We start from the raw sequence: 17,909 nt of genomic DNA, 5'->3' as shown, positions 1-17,909 counted from the left end.
GATGAACATTCTCACTTGGTTAACCTGTTTATGAAAATAAGTTCTGCTAGCTGAACTATTTTTCCCCTTTTGGTTCTAGGCCTCTCTCTTTTTGGCATTAGGAGTAATGTTTTCCCTGGTGAGCATTCCTCTCGTCATCTATGACTGGGTGCATTCAGGAGACACTGCTGAAGGCCACTGAAGTTAATGGGACATTAAGAAGAATACATTTCCATTTTGCTACTCACACCAAAATCATTATTGTCCCATTTTGTTAATATGCCCATCCACTCTTTGTGAGTATCCTTCATGAACTCAAAACAATGGAATACCAGTAGGATGCAATGTTCTACTGTGGGTTGCAGCCAACTAAGTATTACTCAAGAGTAGTCTCACTGAAATTAATGGATACAAGTTAGTCATGCCCATTGATTTCAGTTGGTCTACTCTGAATAGGACAAACATTGGCTACAACCCAATCATGTTATGTTACCTAATTTTAAATGTTATCCTTCATGTTCCCACAAGCTACTGGAACAGTATTAAGTTTATGGTGGTGGTCAGTACAATTTTGCATATTCATAGATTTGTCCATTGGCCATTGGTGTTCTGTGTGTGGTAACTGACACTAAAATAATTGAGGTTATATACTTGCAAATTAATATATCAATTTGTTTTCAACTACAATCAGTTAACCAGCCTTGATCAAACTAGAGCCCACTTCCTGGAGAGAAGTTTACCTCTATCTGATTGTTCTTGTCCAGCAGTGTGCTTAGTGGATAGATAATCTACCATTAGGTCACATATGTACGTAATCTATAGGGTCTTTGGTATCCGTGAACAAAGCCTGTACACTATTAAGCCTTAGTAGATCATCCCTACCAAAAGTTGTCTTTTGCACACTCAGTTTGTGAGTTCCATGTATGCATGTTTGGTTTATTTTTAAAGAAATGGTTTGTGTTCAGATAGTTGTCCCCTGGGGATGTGAATAAATTCATAAGGTTGATTGCTGCCAATTATAGAACTGTTGATTTCAGTCTGGAGCTGCGGAGCACTCAGTCTGGTCTGGTGAACTGCTGGAAGGATGTCCTAGAAAAGAAGGGAAGATTTGCCTAGGCTTTGGCCCAGGAGTTTAAAAGCAGGATACACTTCTGAATCACAAATGGTTATGAAGCTGAACATGAACAGACTCCGAACGGGTGTTTGTCTCAGCTAAATAAGTGGTCTGACAATCATTTGAAAGCAATGCCACAAATAAAAGCCCTGATGGAACTTCAGGAAATGGACCTCAGGCCGACCACTGAAAATTGAGCATGCAGAGCTACGGCAAGCTTTCAGGTGAACAGAGCAGACCCTGTTCCCTCTGAAATTTGCCGTTGGTAAAGGCAGCTATCACCAGAACACTATGAAGGATTGCAGTGGAGGTCACAGACAGACATCTTAACTGCCAGCCCTTGGTAGCTTTTGCGTATTGTGTTAGATATATTTCCCTGTTTGCATTTGAGTTTGCGTGGTGAGTGTGTATGCTATAGTGTAGCAGGCAGCCAGGCTCCACAGGGTTATAAAGTTCACTTGGCTGTATCCCCCGATGAACCTTACAATAGAGGCAGGGAAATCTCTCTCAGCCTGATGAGGGAGAAGAGTTTGATGAGAAGCCACTGCTTAAACAGAGTGGATGTAGGCAACCATTTACCAACTGGAAAGTTAGCGGTTTGCATATATGATGCATGTTGTCCTTTCAAATGATAAGGAGACTCTTACCACATATCAAGTGAAGATGTGCAGGAATTGATCACCTGTATCCAACCTCATTCAGCCTCTGTTCTGATGACAGGCTCTATGGGAATTAGAATCTGTATCAGCAGCCTTCGTCTTTTTCAGACCCAGTCTCATCTTTAAACTTAAACTCTTTGTAGATGTAAAAGCTCTTGAGTATTTCTCCAAAAAGCTGTGCCCCGTTTTCTAGATTGCATTGATAACAGTATCACTTGGATTGAAGCTTTCAGGCACTGAAATGAAAGCAAGCAGGTTCAGGGGTAATTGAAGTGTATGACAGATAAATCTTCTTGGTGCCATAGTGATATTTGTAAATTCAAATGTTTAGTTTTCTACACACTACACGCCCGCCCACCCCACAAGAACATAAAGCTAAAAGGAGAGTGTACCAGCAAGGCTGAGAAATAGTAAAAGAACTACTGAGGAAGTAATAAGTTCCATCTCAGTGCCTTGTAAGGAAATACAGTTTGAAAACCACCTCAAGCAATTAAATGTAACATGACAGAGAAACTGGGGAGACTTTGCTCTCCAGCCATTGTCCACAGAATACAGAAAGTTGTAACTGTCTTCAGTCTGAAGGGTCACAGGATGATCTTTCCGCATACACAGATACCCCCCCACTGCCTGTTAAGCTGCTCCTAAAACTCAAGAGACTAGCCTTCTATTGAGTAGAAGGATCTGTGGTCCATGAAAAAAGAAAAGAAAACAATGACATGTATGCCTGTGTGTATGTGTGTGCTCTCTTGGTTGTACCCTGAGTTACTGCAGTGCCTGTTATCCAATATAGACACCTGTATTTCTTCTTTAAAAAATAAAATAAAATCATTATAATTGCATTTGAGGTGTTCTGCAATGAAAATTTCTGGATCACAGTTATCCACCCTTTGGATCAATCAGTGTTTGTTTTATCCAGTTCAGGCTCTGGGACAATTATCCTACTGATATTCAGCCCACCTGTATATTTTTTAAACCAAAACTCATGATAAACTGTACATATTTCATAGTACTATTTCATAACTGCTTTTATAAATATTTTGCCTCTTTTCGGAATGTGTAGGACTTTAGAATGTGATATTATTTATCATTTCTGCAAAGTGCTTTATAGATAGTATCTTGTTCATCTGCAAAACCACATTGTGAAGTAGGTCAGTTAAGAGTTCCCTATTGCAGAGTGGAGGCCAGGGGAGGGAATGAATTGTTCATGGCTGAGCAAGGATTTGGACTTAGGTCTCCAATTCAAGTCCAGCATTTTGTCCATTAGACTATTTTGAACGATGGTACAAAAAAGCAAGTTGCTGTTGGGTTCAAACTGACACATGAAACTGTGTACTAGGTTTTGTTTTTGTCTTAAACGCTGATGTAAAATGGCCTGGTGATTCTTAGAGACTCTTGGGATTCACCGTAATATTGTGATACGCTTGCAAATAAATTACCAAATGGATGAGTAATGGAGAATAATAAGTACACAAGGTGTTAGGGATGGGGTAACTCTCAGGGTCTTGAGATGAGATTCACAGGAACATTGTCAACATTAAATGATAGTCAGTTCCCCTCAGTTTGGGAATAACTAATTTTGGCGGTGGTGTAGCACATTTCAAGCAAAGCCACAACATCCAAGCCATTAATTCATTGCCCAGGCCATCTTGATGATGATGAATTCTAATTAAAGCTACAGCATAATTGATTTTTTAGGTCACAGTTCCAGCTTTTTGGTTTTCTACGCCAGCCTCAATTTACTCCTTCCCTATCCTCCTTTTGTGCATGTTGATATTTACTAGGAGGTCTGTTTTTATTAACTTGAATTGTTTTAAAAGGGGATTAGGGGGGGAAATCATGGAACGTAAGTCTATCAACAGCTGCTAGCCATGATTACAAAGCAGAAGCTCCATGTTCCAAGACAGGGAATGCAAATCATTGAAGGGCAAGAGAGAGCTGGTGCCCTTCAGTACCTGCTGGGATGATCTCCTGAAGGCCTCTAATGGCAAACAGGATGCTAGACTAGGTGGGACATTGGACTGATTTAGCAGGAGCTTAATAGCTGGCTATAAAGGTCTTTTCCAACCATAGCTGATAAAGCACAGTACATGTGCAATTGCTGTAGAGGATCCAAATATCTCCCCTCATCCCCGGCAGTATGTCTGTTGCAGGAATGTCATGTTTCCCCATCACAATAATTTGTCCCTGGGGTTGGGGAGAGAAAGGGAGGGGGAAAGCAATGGGTAGCAAAACTTGCTCCCAGTTGCATTGCATATGACGTTGCACTATTGCTTGAAAACCAAATACAATCCGGATGAAATACAGACAAGGATATTGCATATGCCTTTCCTTGGTCCCCCAGTTCCACAAACTTCTTTCTGAACTTTGGACAATATCACAGTAGAATGTATTGGCTTAGGTGGGTTTTTATAAAACCTCTCAGATCTCCTCTGGCCAGGGATCTTTCTTTATTCGGAAGTGAGCATTCCTGAGAGTGCTTGGCATCAGGAAAGCATTTCCTTTTGTTTTGGTTTTTTAAAAAACAACAACACAAAACTGAATGTGCCCATTGTTTCTCAATGTAAGGCCTTCTGTTATCAAATGTGATGATAACATTGAATGCCTTTGTCAAACACAGGGCTGGCAGGACCTTGATACTCACATGCTGTACATATATCCCCTAAGTCTGATTTTTTTTAAAACAGCAGCAGCAACAAAAAGAATCTATGCAGTTGTGTTGTATTGTAGGAAACGTTTCATTTGTGTATGTATATATATATATTGTAAATAAATAGGATGCTTCTATTTTTGCAGTTGTGTATTCCGTAAAATGAAAGTGCTGAGGTAGTCTGTCCATAAGAGTTATTTAAAAAACAAAAAACGTGTTTGTAGCCAAATCTGAATAGTAGCATCAAAGCCTTAGCTCTCGACTTCACTGAATTTGTCCTCTCCCACTTTTACTCTGTCCAGTTCTATTCTACCATGTAATGAAGTTGCCTAAAGCAAATCCTAAGCTTATATAATGGTGTTGTTTACTGTAGCACATTTCTAAGAGCACAACTCAATGAACTGCCATACTTTGCTACTATCTGCCATATATTTCTCTTTGTTATCTGGGAGTAAAATGTAATCCTTTTGCAGTGCCCTCTAACCTTCTATGAATCTGTGCTGTGATACAGAGCTTCATGTGTGCTTGGATGTGCCCATAAAAAAAGAAACTACCTTATATCGGCTCAAACCATTGGCCATGTTTACCCATTTCTGTCTGCTCCAAACTGGCAGCCGTTCCACAAAGTACAAGGAAGAGGTTTTCCTCTGCTGCTTGAGATCCTTCAATTAGAAGTGAACCTGAAGCAATATGCATGCGGTCCACCAGTGCACTTGTGGTTCATCCATCTCCTACATACAACATTTCCAGTCCCCACTAGACACTTTAGCTATACATTGGGAAGGGGGGCTGCTTGCAGACGCAACCACAATAGATCTTCAAATCAGGATGCTTGAGTGGAATCCTTCAAGTTCTGCTGTTGACCAGACTCCCATTTTAAATGCTCTTGTATAAGAAACAAATAAAGGATATTAACAGCAACGGATGCAAATGGAAAAACTTCCATGTTGCGTAGTGATTTGTGGCCAACAGTGCAACCACTAAGCTGGAATCCTAAAGGATCCTCAAATGATGAAATTCTAAAGACACCATAAGAAGTAGTGGGGTGGGTAGGTGGGTGTGAAGGCAGCCCCTGTACAGAGCAGGTGATTTTATATAAAATGTCAACACTGCTTATTAATCTGGCACTGGGTTCAGTACACTATTTTGAGGGCAAATGAGCTGCAGGGGGCAGGGAGTGGCATTTCTTTGTTGTCGCTTGTGCCCACCCAAAAAAGCACCATAGACCTGTGTTTGTGATTGTGCACACATACCATAGCCCTCTTAAGCTCTGAATCACAGCCTACAAGTGGGATCAGTTCTGTCAAAGATAGCTTTGTATGAGAGCCCAAGGAAATTACGCACCAGGTTCAAAATAACACTGAAGGCCATTTTGCTAGCAGCATTGATTGTTTGTTTGGTCTGTTTGCTGGGACATAAGCCAGGCCTTAAGTAGAACTGTGCTATGTGGCAAGCTGACTGTGGGCTCTCAGCACAGAGATGAATCTTACCAGCTGAATTGGTCCTTCATTTAAATCAAAATTGTAGTCACAAATATCTTACGTAACGTATTTTTAAAGCTGGAGTACCTTGTTATTCAGTATTTCAGTGTTGTCCTACTGATTTCCAATGGATCGTTATACATTTACCAAGCTTATTTTGTGAGTACGAAATGGCAGGACCTGAAGCAGCACAATTTTCATACGAGCACAAATATCAAATGTAGGGGTGGGGGTATGTAAGCTCTTGCTTTTTAAATTACTGCATTGTTTATTCTCTAGTGCTGCAGATAATCCAACAAATTCGGTTTAAAAAGTGAAAAATATCCCATTAAGAGCTGAATGTACATTGTTTACATTAAACCAGTTTTCTAAAGTCCTAAGCTATGTTTTAAGCTGAGTGGTGTCCACTCAGATTATTAAAAAAAAATACTATTAGAAACATTTTCCTCCGGCTTCTGTGTCATTGTTATCTGTGCTGTTCATATTTAATGATATACATGTAAATGGCGATCTGTGTAAATAAAAACAATGTAATTCTGGAATTTTCTGTTTTCAGTATAATTTTTAAACATAAAAGTATGGTCTGAAACAATTAGATGCATTAATTTTAAGAGAAGATTTAGATCCATTAACCACATTTTGGGCGTTAATGCCCTAGTGTTCCTCAACATGAGAGTGAAGACACAACAGCTAGTCTTCGAAAGAAAAGTGCAACCATTTGTAGTAGCAGCCTGTTGTCTTGTAGACATTTTGGACTACAAGTCCCATCATACCCAGCGGGAGTTGTAGTCCAAAATGTCTGGAAGGCAACAGATTGTGGAAGTCTGGGCTACCATAATTGGGTCTTCACTCACACAGCTGTACACACAAATGCTTTGCTGAAATGCTGTTTTAATGAAAAGCAGGGAGCAAGGTGACTCGACACATCCCAGATTCTGCCCTCATGTTGACCAACGAGAGCATTAGCTTCAAAACAGAGCTTCAGTTGGACAAGCTGAAGTAGCAGTATTAATGCTATGGTTCTCCTCTGCCTTGGTCAAGAGGGAAAATGCAGGAAATGTATGTTGCACAGTTTTGTCAAGTTTAACCTTCATCCTGAACCAGCTCTGAAATGGATAACAAACCGGGTATCCAGGAAGGATATGATGTATGATGGCAGAACAACAACTGGTCATTTGCAACCTTTAGGATGGTGACTAAGGTCTTTGTATTCCAGGGGGTGTTTGAGATGACAGGAATTTCTGTCTGCTTCAGCTGAAGCTTTTATGGCTCCTCCTCTGGGAATCTTTGATCAGGTTTGCTATTCTGAAACTTCAGCCTTCATTTTAGCTGGCCTGGCATCATATTTGGGCAGCTACTGAGTCCCAGGCTGTCTAGTAGGTCCTGCCTGTCTGCCTCTCCTCCCTCCATCCAGTGGCACTGCCACCAGTAGTACTACCAATAGGACTCACTGCACCTACAAAAATGGCGATAATAAAACTGATACACAAGATCATTGACATCTCAGTGTTGGTGCACAAGTTATTTAGATATTCAAAGGTGCCCAGTGGTTACACACGCTTGCAAACAATAAGCAGTTATAATTGTGGGAGAAAGGTAGATAATTAAATCCTCCAGCTCTCCTCAGCCCTGCTCCCATCCGTTTTAACCAAAACATACCCTACCTCCCCTCCCCATTACTTAAAAACAGCCACTAACAGCATGATCCTAAACATATCTATGCATAAGTATATCCCATTTAGTTCAATGGGGCTTGTTCTCTGGCGAATGTGCTAAACCATGGCTCTGTGGATTTTGTTGGGCTACAGCTCCTCTTATCTCTGACTATTGGTTACGCTGGCAGAGACTGATGGAAATTGGAAGTCCAACAATATTCAGAGAACCACAGGTTCCCTACCCCTGGTATATAGGATTACAGTTTAAAGGAGCTGGTTGGTGGCCCTCTGACTGGCAACAGCTCTCCAGGATTTTAGACAGATTTTTCTCCCAGTCCTACCTGAAAGGATTGAAAATAGGACCTTCTGATCTGTTGCCCTTCCCCTTAAAGAAAGGGTATCTTCATACAGGAAAAGCCTTATCTAGTTCCATGTCAGCCTCAAGAGGCAAGTCTGTCAGCTTCCTAGATTCTCAGATTATGATTGACAGCTCCAAGAAGGTAATAGGGCTGAACAATGAATTTTCTACTGGGAATATCTAGGCATATTCCCATACCTCTGAAGCCATAATTCTGATCCAAAGGACAATTGGACATATTAATGGACCAATCTTTCCAAACATGTTTAATTTCATCACTGAAGCTGTAGTCTTAACTCCTGGGAGAAAGTCCCATGAAATGTGGTCAGACTTACTTCTGATTATGTGGTTTGAATTGTGCTATGAGGTAGAACTCCTTGCATTTATTCTTGTTTGTGAAAGTTCATTGGTCATGTGCAATAACTGTAAAGAACTGGTTTCTTCCACCCCTTCACAAATGCAGCCTTCCAAAGCTTAGTTTAACCAATACTGCTGAAATGCATGATACCCACTTTGATTAATTTTCCCCTTCCAGCCATTTTTTTGTTGTTTACTTTGATTGGGTGGAGTGCTGATTACCTCATCTATTCTAATTAGTACATTGTGGATGGTTTAGGTTAGCAGAGATGATTCACTGGAGCAATGCCCTATTTTTCATGGACTTCTGCTTTCATTGAGGCTGTGTTTCATGGATATTAACACACACACATGCAAAATTCACATTTGTCTTCTAGTTTTCTTCACTGCAAGAGTGTAACGAAAAGCATTCTCCCATCCAATGCCAATCTTTAATTAGACTTTGCAAGTCTTAAAATGGATTTTCTCCCCTTACTTAGTAAGTCATGAGGCTCTATGCTTCCTCTAAGCCTATAAAGGCAGAATTTTCTTATTTGTTGCTTTTTATTTTATAAAATCATTTGTATTCTGCCTCTCTGAACATAGCCCACAGTGAGCAGCAAACAAAAAAAAATAATGCATATAAAAATAAGAACATCATCCTAGGTAGCATCTTAGGCCTCATGAGGCTGAGAATATATTCTGTTGAAATGTCTAAATGGTTATTTCAGCAAAGTTAATGAAGTTCATTTATTTGTCTGCAAAGCTATTTTGACTGCAAGAGCTGCTGTTCTATGTCTGATTGAGTGCAGGGAAATAACTTTGCTTCCATGGAAACAAATCTCGCCTGCTGATGGTGAGTAGATAGGACCATACTTTATGCGACCAAACTCTGCAGCTAGCAAAGTTTTCCCATACATTTTTTGCTATACAGATCAGCCTTACTCAACCCAGTGTCCTTCAGATATTTGGATCTAGGACTCCCATCTTCTCCAGCCATAATGGCCAATGGTCAAGGTTGGTTAGAGTTTTAGTCTTGAAACACCTGAAAGGCACTAGATAGTGGAAGCCTGATATAGACAAATATATCATTACATAAAATCACTACCTCCTTTGAGAGTTATAGCCTTAAGCATCATGGAACAATCACTAACTCGGTTTCTTTTTTAGTAGCCCAACAATTTCCTCATGTGTGACTAAGGATATCTGAATTCTGGTGTTGTTATATTTATTTTCCCAATGGTTCATTACTTCTAAAAAAAGCAGCTGCAATAGCTTTTCAGTTGTAGCAGTATTAGATAAGAACTTGAGTATTGTTTGCTCTCTTCCTAGAGACAAATTATGTTGTGTATATTGATATCTTTGGGGTAACTGAACAGGCGTCATTATATACGTCAAACTACATCCTTTAATTGCAATGAGTAAACTGCAACATGAACTCCAGGTAGGAAATGTTCACTTCTCTAGAATAACAAACTTGCCCTTTGCCAAAAGAAGGGACGGAATATGTCAAACATATGTCAAACTTGCTCTCCAAAGTTATTTAACAGCATTCTGGTCACATCTCTCTACTGTATAAATGTGCAGAAATTTGTTGTTACATCTTTGTTGTTACATCTTATTAAAGAACTCAGCCAAGAAATCCAGACATATTAAATATCACATAGCCTGCTGTTTCATCAGTGCTGGTTTGGTCAAACAGGAGGAATGGTGCATCCAACTACAAAAAAAAAAGTACAGCAGAAAGGACAATGAAAGTAGGAAAAACGTTTTATATACAAATATATACTGGTATGTAGGCAAGGATGCAACTAAAAACTAATCATCTAGCTAAAACATATTTTGCAACAAACACTGTGCAGTCTGCACTCAACCTGAACTGGGTCTCACTTGCCACCAGTGATGTTTGGAAGCTTATGGACAGGCCTAATGAAATGTTGATACAAATTATAGTTATATCTTTGCAAATATATGACCACAATGTAACAATTGTGTAGCCATTAAGTACATTTTTATCATCTCAGAATGATCATGTCTGGTTTAAAGTCTGTTTTCCTTGTTTCCTTTATTTTTAAGCAATTATGTAAAAATTGATTTAGAAAATTGTTTTACTTAGGGGCCCCTCATAATCTGTAGCTTACTGGCACTGTCCAGTAGCATCATAAACAATAAAAATGCTGTCTGGAAGGGCCCTTAGGCTGCAATCCTATACAGCTGTATCTGGGAGTAGGTCCCATTGAACTCATTGGGTCTAACTTCTGAGTAGATATGTATAGGAATACACTACTAGTCTGCATTCAAACTAGTGGGAGCAGTTTATTTTCTTTGGATAACCTTCCAGCAGTCTTCTTAAGAAAGCTGGGCTGCTCTCATTTAAATTAATAAGCAAATTCTCAGGAAACATCATAAACTGATTGTTGTTGGACTTTGATCTCAGTGAGCAATTAACTGGCATGCTTCTGGCAGGGATCAGCAAACTTTTTCAGCAGGGGGCCAGTCCACTGACCCTCAGACCTTGTGGGGGGCCGGACTATATTTTTTGGGGGGAGGGGATGAACAAATTTCTATGCCCCACAAATAACCCAGAGATGCATTTTAAATAAAAGGACACATTCTACTCATGTAAAAACACACCGATTCCCCGACCGTCCGCGGGTCGAATTTAGAAGGCGATTGGGCCAGATCTGACCCCCGGGCCTTAGTTTGCCTACCCATGCTATAGGGCCATGTTCTTCATGCAAGAAGATAATCCAAAATGTTCCCATCTGACGCAGTAAGATCCAGAGATATTGACATAAGCGGGAAACATTATTTGCTTTATTACAACATCCTCCTTGGCATTTTTTCAAAAAGAAAAGCTTTCTTTTCACATCAGCCAAACAAAGGTTATCTTGGGGAAATGTAAATAAGAAGCTGCACGGTAGTTTAGAGTTTCACTTATATCCATGACAATTAATCAGAAAATAGGACCAAACTCATTTAAAGTTTTTTCATGACTGTTTTACAATTACAGTGGTACCTCAGGTTACATATGCTTCAGGTTACACACTCAGCTAACCCAGAAATAGTGCTTCAGGTTAAGAACTTTGCTTCAGGATAAGAACAGAAATGGGCTCCAGCGGCACGGCAGCAGCGGGAGGCCCCATTAGCTAAAGTGGTGCTTCAGGTTAAGAACAGTTTCAGGTTAAGAACGGACCTCTGGAACGAATTAAGTACTTAACCCGAGGTACCAGTGTAATCTAATAAGAGCTCCAGAGAAAGTGATGTAGCAAGCTGACACTGCTACAATCTGACTACTTGTAGAAATGGTGCAGCATGCTGTCTGTGGGCAATGAGATTCCCTAATTCAAACCTCGCCTCCAGCATAAACACACACACTAAGCAGTCATAAGGGGGAATTATACACAGCCTTAAATACATCCTTGCATCCAAAGTCTGTGGGGTATTCCGTTGTATGTTTAACCCCTTAGGTAGAATTCCCCTCTCTCAGTGGCCATTTTGTGGTTGTGTGAAAGAAGTTGTATGAATCTGCACTAACCAACCCTCTTGTGTCTCCCCCCCCCATCCCAAATAACATTGCCATTCAACGGGAAATGAAGTCATGCTAGTTATCACTTGATTTGCCTCTTTTTTATATATATATAGTTACCCTGCATAGCTTTTCATTCAAATGGTGGCCCCGGTGTGAAATAATATAGCAGGCTTTATATCTGTAACAATGTACACATAGACATGCCAGAAAGGAAGCAGCTAAAGTAAGCAGGATATGGTAGAATTTAAAGAAATAGCCCTGATATAATACACAGGTGTGCATTGTGTCATTAAATAGTAATCAATGTAATTTCCGGCTGTGCTCATTTTGGAGCTTCAGAAAGGTGTGGAGAATCTCTCTGCAGTTACAGTGAGCTTAGATAACAAGTCTATTAATATTAGGCAGGCAGCTTAGTTGTACTGTTCTCGATGCCTGCTGAAATCTTTGGCTAGGTTTTTCCCTTGGCTTTTAAATGCAGAATTTGGCTAAATAGTTTCATTAACTGGCTTACATTGATTGCAGCCCATTACTAAACACGTAGCATCTCTGACTGCAAACAAGAACAACCCTCTTTCAATGGAGTAGTATCATATTTTGTGACACTGTTTTGGCACATGAGTTGGTCCACCTCATGCCAAGAAGATTTTATGACCCACAAACTTACGCCCTCACTAAATTTTAAATATGTTTGTCATTCACACCTGACAGGTTTGTAAGAGAGAAACCCATACAAAATATCTTATTAATGGTGGGATGTACTGCCATCTTGTGGCAGCATTTCTGCAAGAGAGCTTCAGGATTCTACAGTGTGAAAAGCACATAAGAAATTTCACTGAACAAGGGACCACAATAAAATAAGGATATATATCCAACTAGCAAAGTACTGAATGCTTCTTTTATCCCAGTGGAGCCAGAAAATTTTCCAGTGTGTAGCATACACAGACATTTTATTTTATTTTCATTGTCTCAACTTTATCTAAGATTAGTATATTTGACTGTGAGATTTTCAGATTACACTGAGATGAAGCTAATTAACACAACTTTAATACTTAGACTTATTTTATCATTAGGAAAATTAATGCTGTGTCACAGACCTTTCCTCTTCCCTTTTGCACTTCCTGCCACTCTCCTTTTTTCTTTGCATCATACACCTTTAATTTGCTTCCATGTATGCCAGACACATGATTGCCATTTGTGGTGTGTTGCCAGTGTGGTGTAGCATTGAGACTTGGGAGATGCTAGCATTCAAATCCTCACTCAAACATGCAGCCTTGGGCCAGTCACAGTCTCTTAGCCTAACATACCTCTCAGGGTTGTGAGGATAAAACAGGAAGACGGAGAACCACGTACGCCACTTTGAGCTCTTTGGGTGAAAGGTGGGATCATAGGTGTCAACTTTTCCCTTTTCTTGCGAGGAATCCTATTCGGAATAAGGGAATTTCCCTTTAAAAAAGGGAAAAGTTGACAGCTATGGGTGGGATATAAATGTAATAATAATAAAAAACCCAACAAACCAAATAATACATTCTTGTGTTTTGAGATTTTCAGGACACTGTGTTTCCCCCTTCCTTCCTGGGCTGAGTGGACATAGGATATGGGTGCATATGTCCTCACGCCTCATATAAACACACTCTGTCATTGGAATATAGGCTTGCTCAGTTATAATTCTCCTTATCTTAAGTGTTTTGAGTGGACAACAATTTTATATAAGGCGTGAAGGGCAAGGACATCCATTCCCAAGGAGACAGCACAATCAGTACAAATAACATGACACAGATTAGTGCCTGAATGACAATCTGCATTCTTGTTGGGAGACTGATGTCTCCCGAGGAGTTAACACTATCTCATCCCCCCTCCACAAGTTTATAAATATAACATAAATCATAGATAATTATTTCACATCCTGTTTCCTTGTTGTCCTAAACACAGGAAAGCTTTTTCTTCACAGCTATTATTCATGCTTGTTAATAATAAGAGTGTGCTTTTGTCCTCAAGGCTTCACAGCTATATGTATCCAGCACTACTGAGCAGCAGTTATTAACATCCATGAAAACATATACAATTTATCCAGTGACACCACAGATTCTGAACCCCCCCCCCCCAAAAAAAGTGCAAAGCAAAATAGAAACCTGCTATCTCCTGAGATTAGACAGACTTATTAAATGAGAAGTCTTCTCAAAAATCACTCCATAGTTTGCCATTTAATGTCATTGTCAGTTTTGGTGCAATCCAAACTCCCTATCAGCTGGGCTGAAGGAGTTTAGGACATGGTGCCACAGGTCCCACCCTAGAAGAGGGGAGCTCATTCAGAAATCCCTCTCTGCCATCAACAGAAGTCCATCCACCTGTGCACAGACAGGCTGGTGCATAAGAGCCACACCTGCCACATCCCAGAAAAGGGATGACCTGGGATGGGGGCAGGACATACTGGGAAGAAGCCTGCAATCTACCACATCCAAACCCTCTTCAGACATAAGATGCACTAAGCATCTTCAATCTTTTCAGACCCACAACCCATTTTAACCCAAACACGTATTTGGAGACCCATTTCTTAACATTTAATCATATAGCTGGATGTTGATAGTGCTCCTGTTGTGACCCACACTGAATCAGGTCATGACCCACTCGTGGGCCCCAATGCACCAGCTGAAGACCAGTGTTCTATACCATCAAAAGACATGGTGCACAGGGCCCCACTTCATAGGAAACAATAGACTAAGGTCATTGTGAGAAAATTGGGGGCCCATCCCACTTGCTAGTCACACCCATGCTAGCATGAGACTTCTCTCCATATGCAGCAGAGCCCCATGGCCAATCAACAGATGGCACTGGCAGAATATCAACCCAAATGCACCAGCCACAAATCACATGATGCCTCTTGTGGCATGGAACTGTGCCACACACACTTCTTATGGGGACTTTGAGCGCCAGGAGGGGGCACTATTGTGGAAAGGCATGAACACTGGGCACTTGGTGAAAAAAAACACCAGTTTTTGAGAGCCAGTGTGCTGTAGTGGTTAAGAGTGGTAGACTTGTAATCTGGTGAACCGGGTTCGCGTCTCTGCTCCTCCACATGCAGCTGCTGGGTGACCTTGGGCCAGTCACACTTCTCTGAAGTCTCTCAGCCCCACTCACCTCACAGAGTGTTTGTTGTGGGGGAGGAAGGGAAAGGAGATTGTTAGCCTCTTTGAGACTCCTTCGGGTAGTGATAAAGTGAGATATCAAATCCAAACTCCTCTTCTTCTTCTCTTCAAGTTTGTTTCTTCAGCACAGGTACAAACACTGCTATTGCTGACATTTCCTTCTCAAGCTTCACTCCCAAGCAGTCACCCAGGCTTCAGCAATGGATGCTGAACACTTGCAGGCCCCAAGCAGATGTGTGGACATGCTTCGTCTCTTCTCTCCTGGTGGAGAGGGAGAACTATGCTGGCTTGCCATGCCAACACCTGGAAATCACTTCTCACAACCTTCACTCCTGGCTCCCTGCCTGCACCCTCTGCTGCAGGGCTGGGGAACTTGTGCCATGCTTTTGCAAGGTGAGAGACAGGGAATACAGTCTCACACCACTAGGAGTCACCCTGCAGCACTCTTGTTGCAGAGCCTCACAGGCTTGGCAGGAACAGCCCCCGCTGCAGGATCACATCACCCAGGAGGTTGGGAAGTGCAGTCAAGCCAGACCAGAGCAAGGGGACTCTAAACTCAGGCAGCCCCTGCAAGACAAAGCAAACCCCAGCAGAGCACAGAAGGGCAGGAGAGAGGGAGCACTCAAGCCTGAGGGCAAGGAGGGTAGCTCAGCACAAGACTACTAGGAAAGTAGCAAAAACTGAGTGACCTAGGATAAGAAAGCAAATAGAAATCCAGTGCGAATCCACAGTCAGTGGAGTTGGGAACACAGTGGCAGGAGGTGGCTCAGGCCATGTGGACTCTGTGCAGAAGTATGTGTGCAAAGGCAGGCCCACGTTGTAAGGCTGGGACAACAGCAGGGGGCAGAGGGCTCTGTGAGGACCAGGGATGGGGAAACAGAGGGTACTGCGAGCTTGTAATTCAACATTTGAAGCAAGGTCTCCCCTGGGCTTATTGGCTACCAGAGGGCATTAGGTTTTGCAAACGCAGGTTCTGATCCTTTAGCTCAGCTGTGAAGTTCCTTGGATGACCTTGCACCAATCAGAATCTCACCATCTTATCCTGTACAGCTGCATGCAGGCGGCAATGCTAATCTGGCTTCCTCAGCTGCCAGCGTGAGAAACGAAGTCCTCACACCCTGATTACATATATCTATGGAAGGCATGGGTTATGTCAGGGGTCAGCAAACTTTTTCAGTAGGGAGCTGGTGTATGGTGTAGTGGTTAAGAGCGGTAGACTTGTAATCTGGTGAACCGGGTTCGATTCCCCGCTCCTCCACATGCAGCTGCTGGGTGACCTTGGGGTAGTCACACTTCTTTGAAGTATCTCAGCCCCACTCACCTCACAGAGTGTTTGTTGTGGGGGAGGAAGGGAAAGGAGAATGTTAGCCGCTTTGAGACTCCTTCAGGTAGTGATAAAGTGGGATATCAAATCCAAACTCTTCTTCAGACCTTGTGGGGGGCTGGACTATATTTTGGAGGAAAAAAACAAATGAATTCCTATGGCCAGCAAATAACCCACAGATGCATTTTAGATAAAAGCACACATTCTACTCATGTAAAAACATACCGATTCCTGGACCGTCCGTAGGCTGGATTTAGAAGGCGATTGGCCCGGATCCGGCCCCCGGGCCTTAGTTTGCCTACCCATGGGTTACGTCTTTGCCAGGGCAAGCTTTGGCTCTCAGTCTAGAAACCTGGGCAGATATGTCACCTCACTTGCTGTATTTTTATGTCGTGAACTGCCTTGAGATCTACTGATGAAGGGCGGTATAAAAATGTAATAAATAAAAATATATACCTGATCTTTTGAAGTTCAGGTGCCAGGGACCTTCCGCATGCAAATCATGCACTTTGCCATTGGGCTGCTCCCACCATTCCAGTTAAGGGGCAGATCATGCAGGGTTGCTGTACACCCTCTTTTTCCAAGACACATCCTCTATTTCATCATATAGTGATCCATAGTTAAAAGTAAAAGTTGGCAAATGTGTGCTCTTTTTTGCTCTTCAGAATACAGCAACCTGGAAGCTGAACGTTTTGACATGCAGCCTCTTCAGGCTGCAATCCTATACCTGTGGGTGGGTGGGGAAACTTCCAGATGCCCTTGGACTACAACTCTCATCATCTGTGACCGCTGGGGAGGCTGCATGGGGTGCCAACTTTAATAAAATGGGGGGGGGGGGGTAGGTAAGCCCAGCCCCACTAAAAAGCCTGGTCACATGCACACTATTTGAATGGCAATATTTATCATCTGGACGCGAGTGGCGCTGTGGGTTAAACCACAGAGCCTAGGACCTGCCGATCAGAAGGTTGGCGGTTCGAATCTCCGTAACGGGCTGTATGCCGGCTTCCTCGGCCAATAAAGCGAGATGAGCGCCGCAACCCCAGAGTCGGCCACGACTGGACCTAATGGTCAGGGGTCCCTTTACCTTTACTTTTATTTATCACCTGGGGAGGGGGACAGCCGTCTCAAATATGTTGGTGGCGGGGGCGAAGGGACCTCGGCCCCTAGGAGTGGGCTCCTTTGCTGGGGGCTGATGGCAGCTGGAGTCCCACAACAATCTGTGGGTGAGCCACCCGCCTCAGGGGGGCTTGTTTCCGAATGGACGCGCGTGACGTGTCCCGGTCACGTGAACTGTCTCGCGTGAGCCCGTTTCTCACGGTTAACGGCCACAACTGCCACGGAGCCAAAACCAGATATGTTGTTGTTGTTGAGCAGGGTGGGGGGGGGGGGAGGACTGTCAAATCCTTCAAGAGGCCTCCACGTGCATCAACAGCCTACAATGCAACTTTAAAAAATCAAGTCACCTGCGCAGGCAACACCATGACGGAGCAAGAACTCTGCTGCTAGTCCATAAATCTCTCTCTCTCTCTCTGACTAGAGCCCGCTTCCCCAAACGATTCAACTAAATCTCTAATTCGGGATTACGTAATGCTTCCGTTTGCGCCTGCTCTTTTTTCTGAGAGAAATGGTCATAGCGTTTGCGCATGCGCCTCACGCCTGCTCTCTTTCAGCTCTCCCCTGC

The 17,909-nt window shown here is 42.3% G+C and overlaps 1 protein-coding gene and 2 long non-coding RNA genes across 5 annotated transcripts in view; 1 reads left to right on the top strand and 2 right to left on the bottom strand.

The window, feature by feature from the left end:
• SLC38A1 (solute carrier family 38 member 1) overlaps window positions 1–17,909 on the top strand; it is a 70,618-nt gene that overhangs the window by 40,131 nt on the left and 12,578 nt on the right. Inside the window, exon 16 of one of the 2 annotated variants that reach the window (XR_014539287.1) lies at window positions 80–5,530. Coding sequence is in view for 1 of the 2 variants with exons in the window: in XM_083574579.1 (XP_083430705.1) it covers window positions 80–181 (102 nt within the window). In the remaining variant the exon portion in view is untranslated. Of the gene's footprint in view, window positions 1–79; window positions 6,423–17,909 lie in introns of those variants that run through there. The other variant, XM_083574579.1, reaches the window with a different exon arrangement.
• LOC310743987 lies at window positions 1,463–17,763 on the bottom strand. 2 transcript variants are annotated; one of them, XR_014539300.1, is made up of 2 exons: window positions 17,313–17,763; window positions 1,463–1,988 (listed from the first exon to the last, which is right to left on the bottom strand). It is a non-coding gene; the product is annotated as an uncharacterized lncRNA (long non-coding RNA). The 2 variants fall into 2 exon arrangements; XR_014539301.1 differs by having other exon boundaries at window positions 17,332–17,763.
• LOC310744023 lies at window positions 9,624–17,072 on the bottom strand. Its single transcript, XR_014539355.1, has 2 exons — window positions 16,226–17,072; window positions 9,624–9,949 (listed from the first exon to the last, which is right to left on the bottom strand). It is a non-coding gene; the product is annotated as an uncharacterized lncRNA (long non-coding RNA).

The sequence above is a fragment of the Podarcis filfolensis genome, assembly GCF_964270895.1.
Source record: "Podarcis filfolensis genome assembly, chromosome: 10".
NCBI classification, from domain to species: Eukaryota; Metazoa; Chordata; class Lepidosauria; order Squamata; family Lacertidae; genus Podarcis; species Podarcis filfolensis.
Note: the sequence above shows the minus strand (reverse complement) of the source record. Positions and strands in the feature narration are given on the sequence as shown.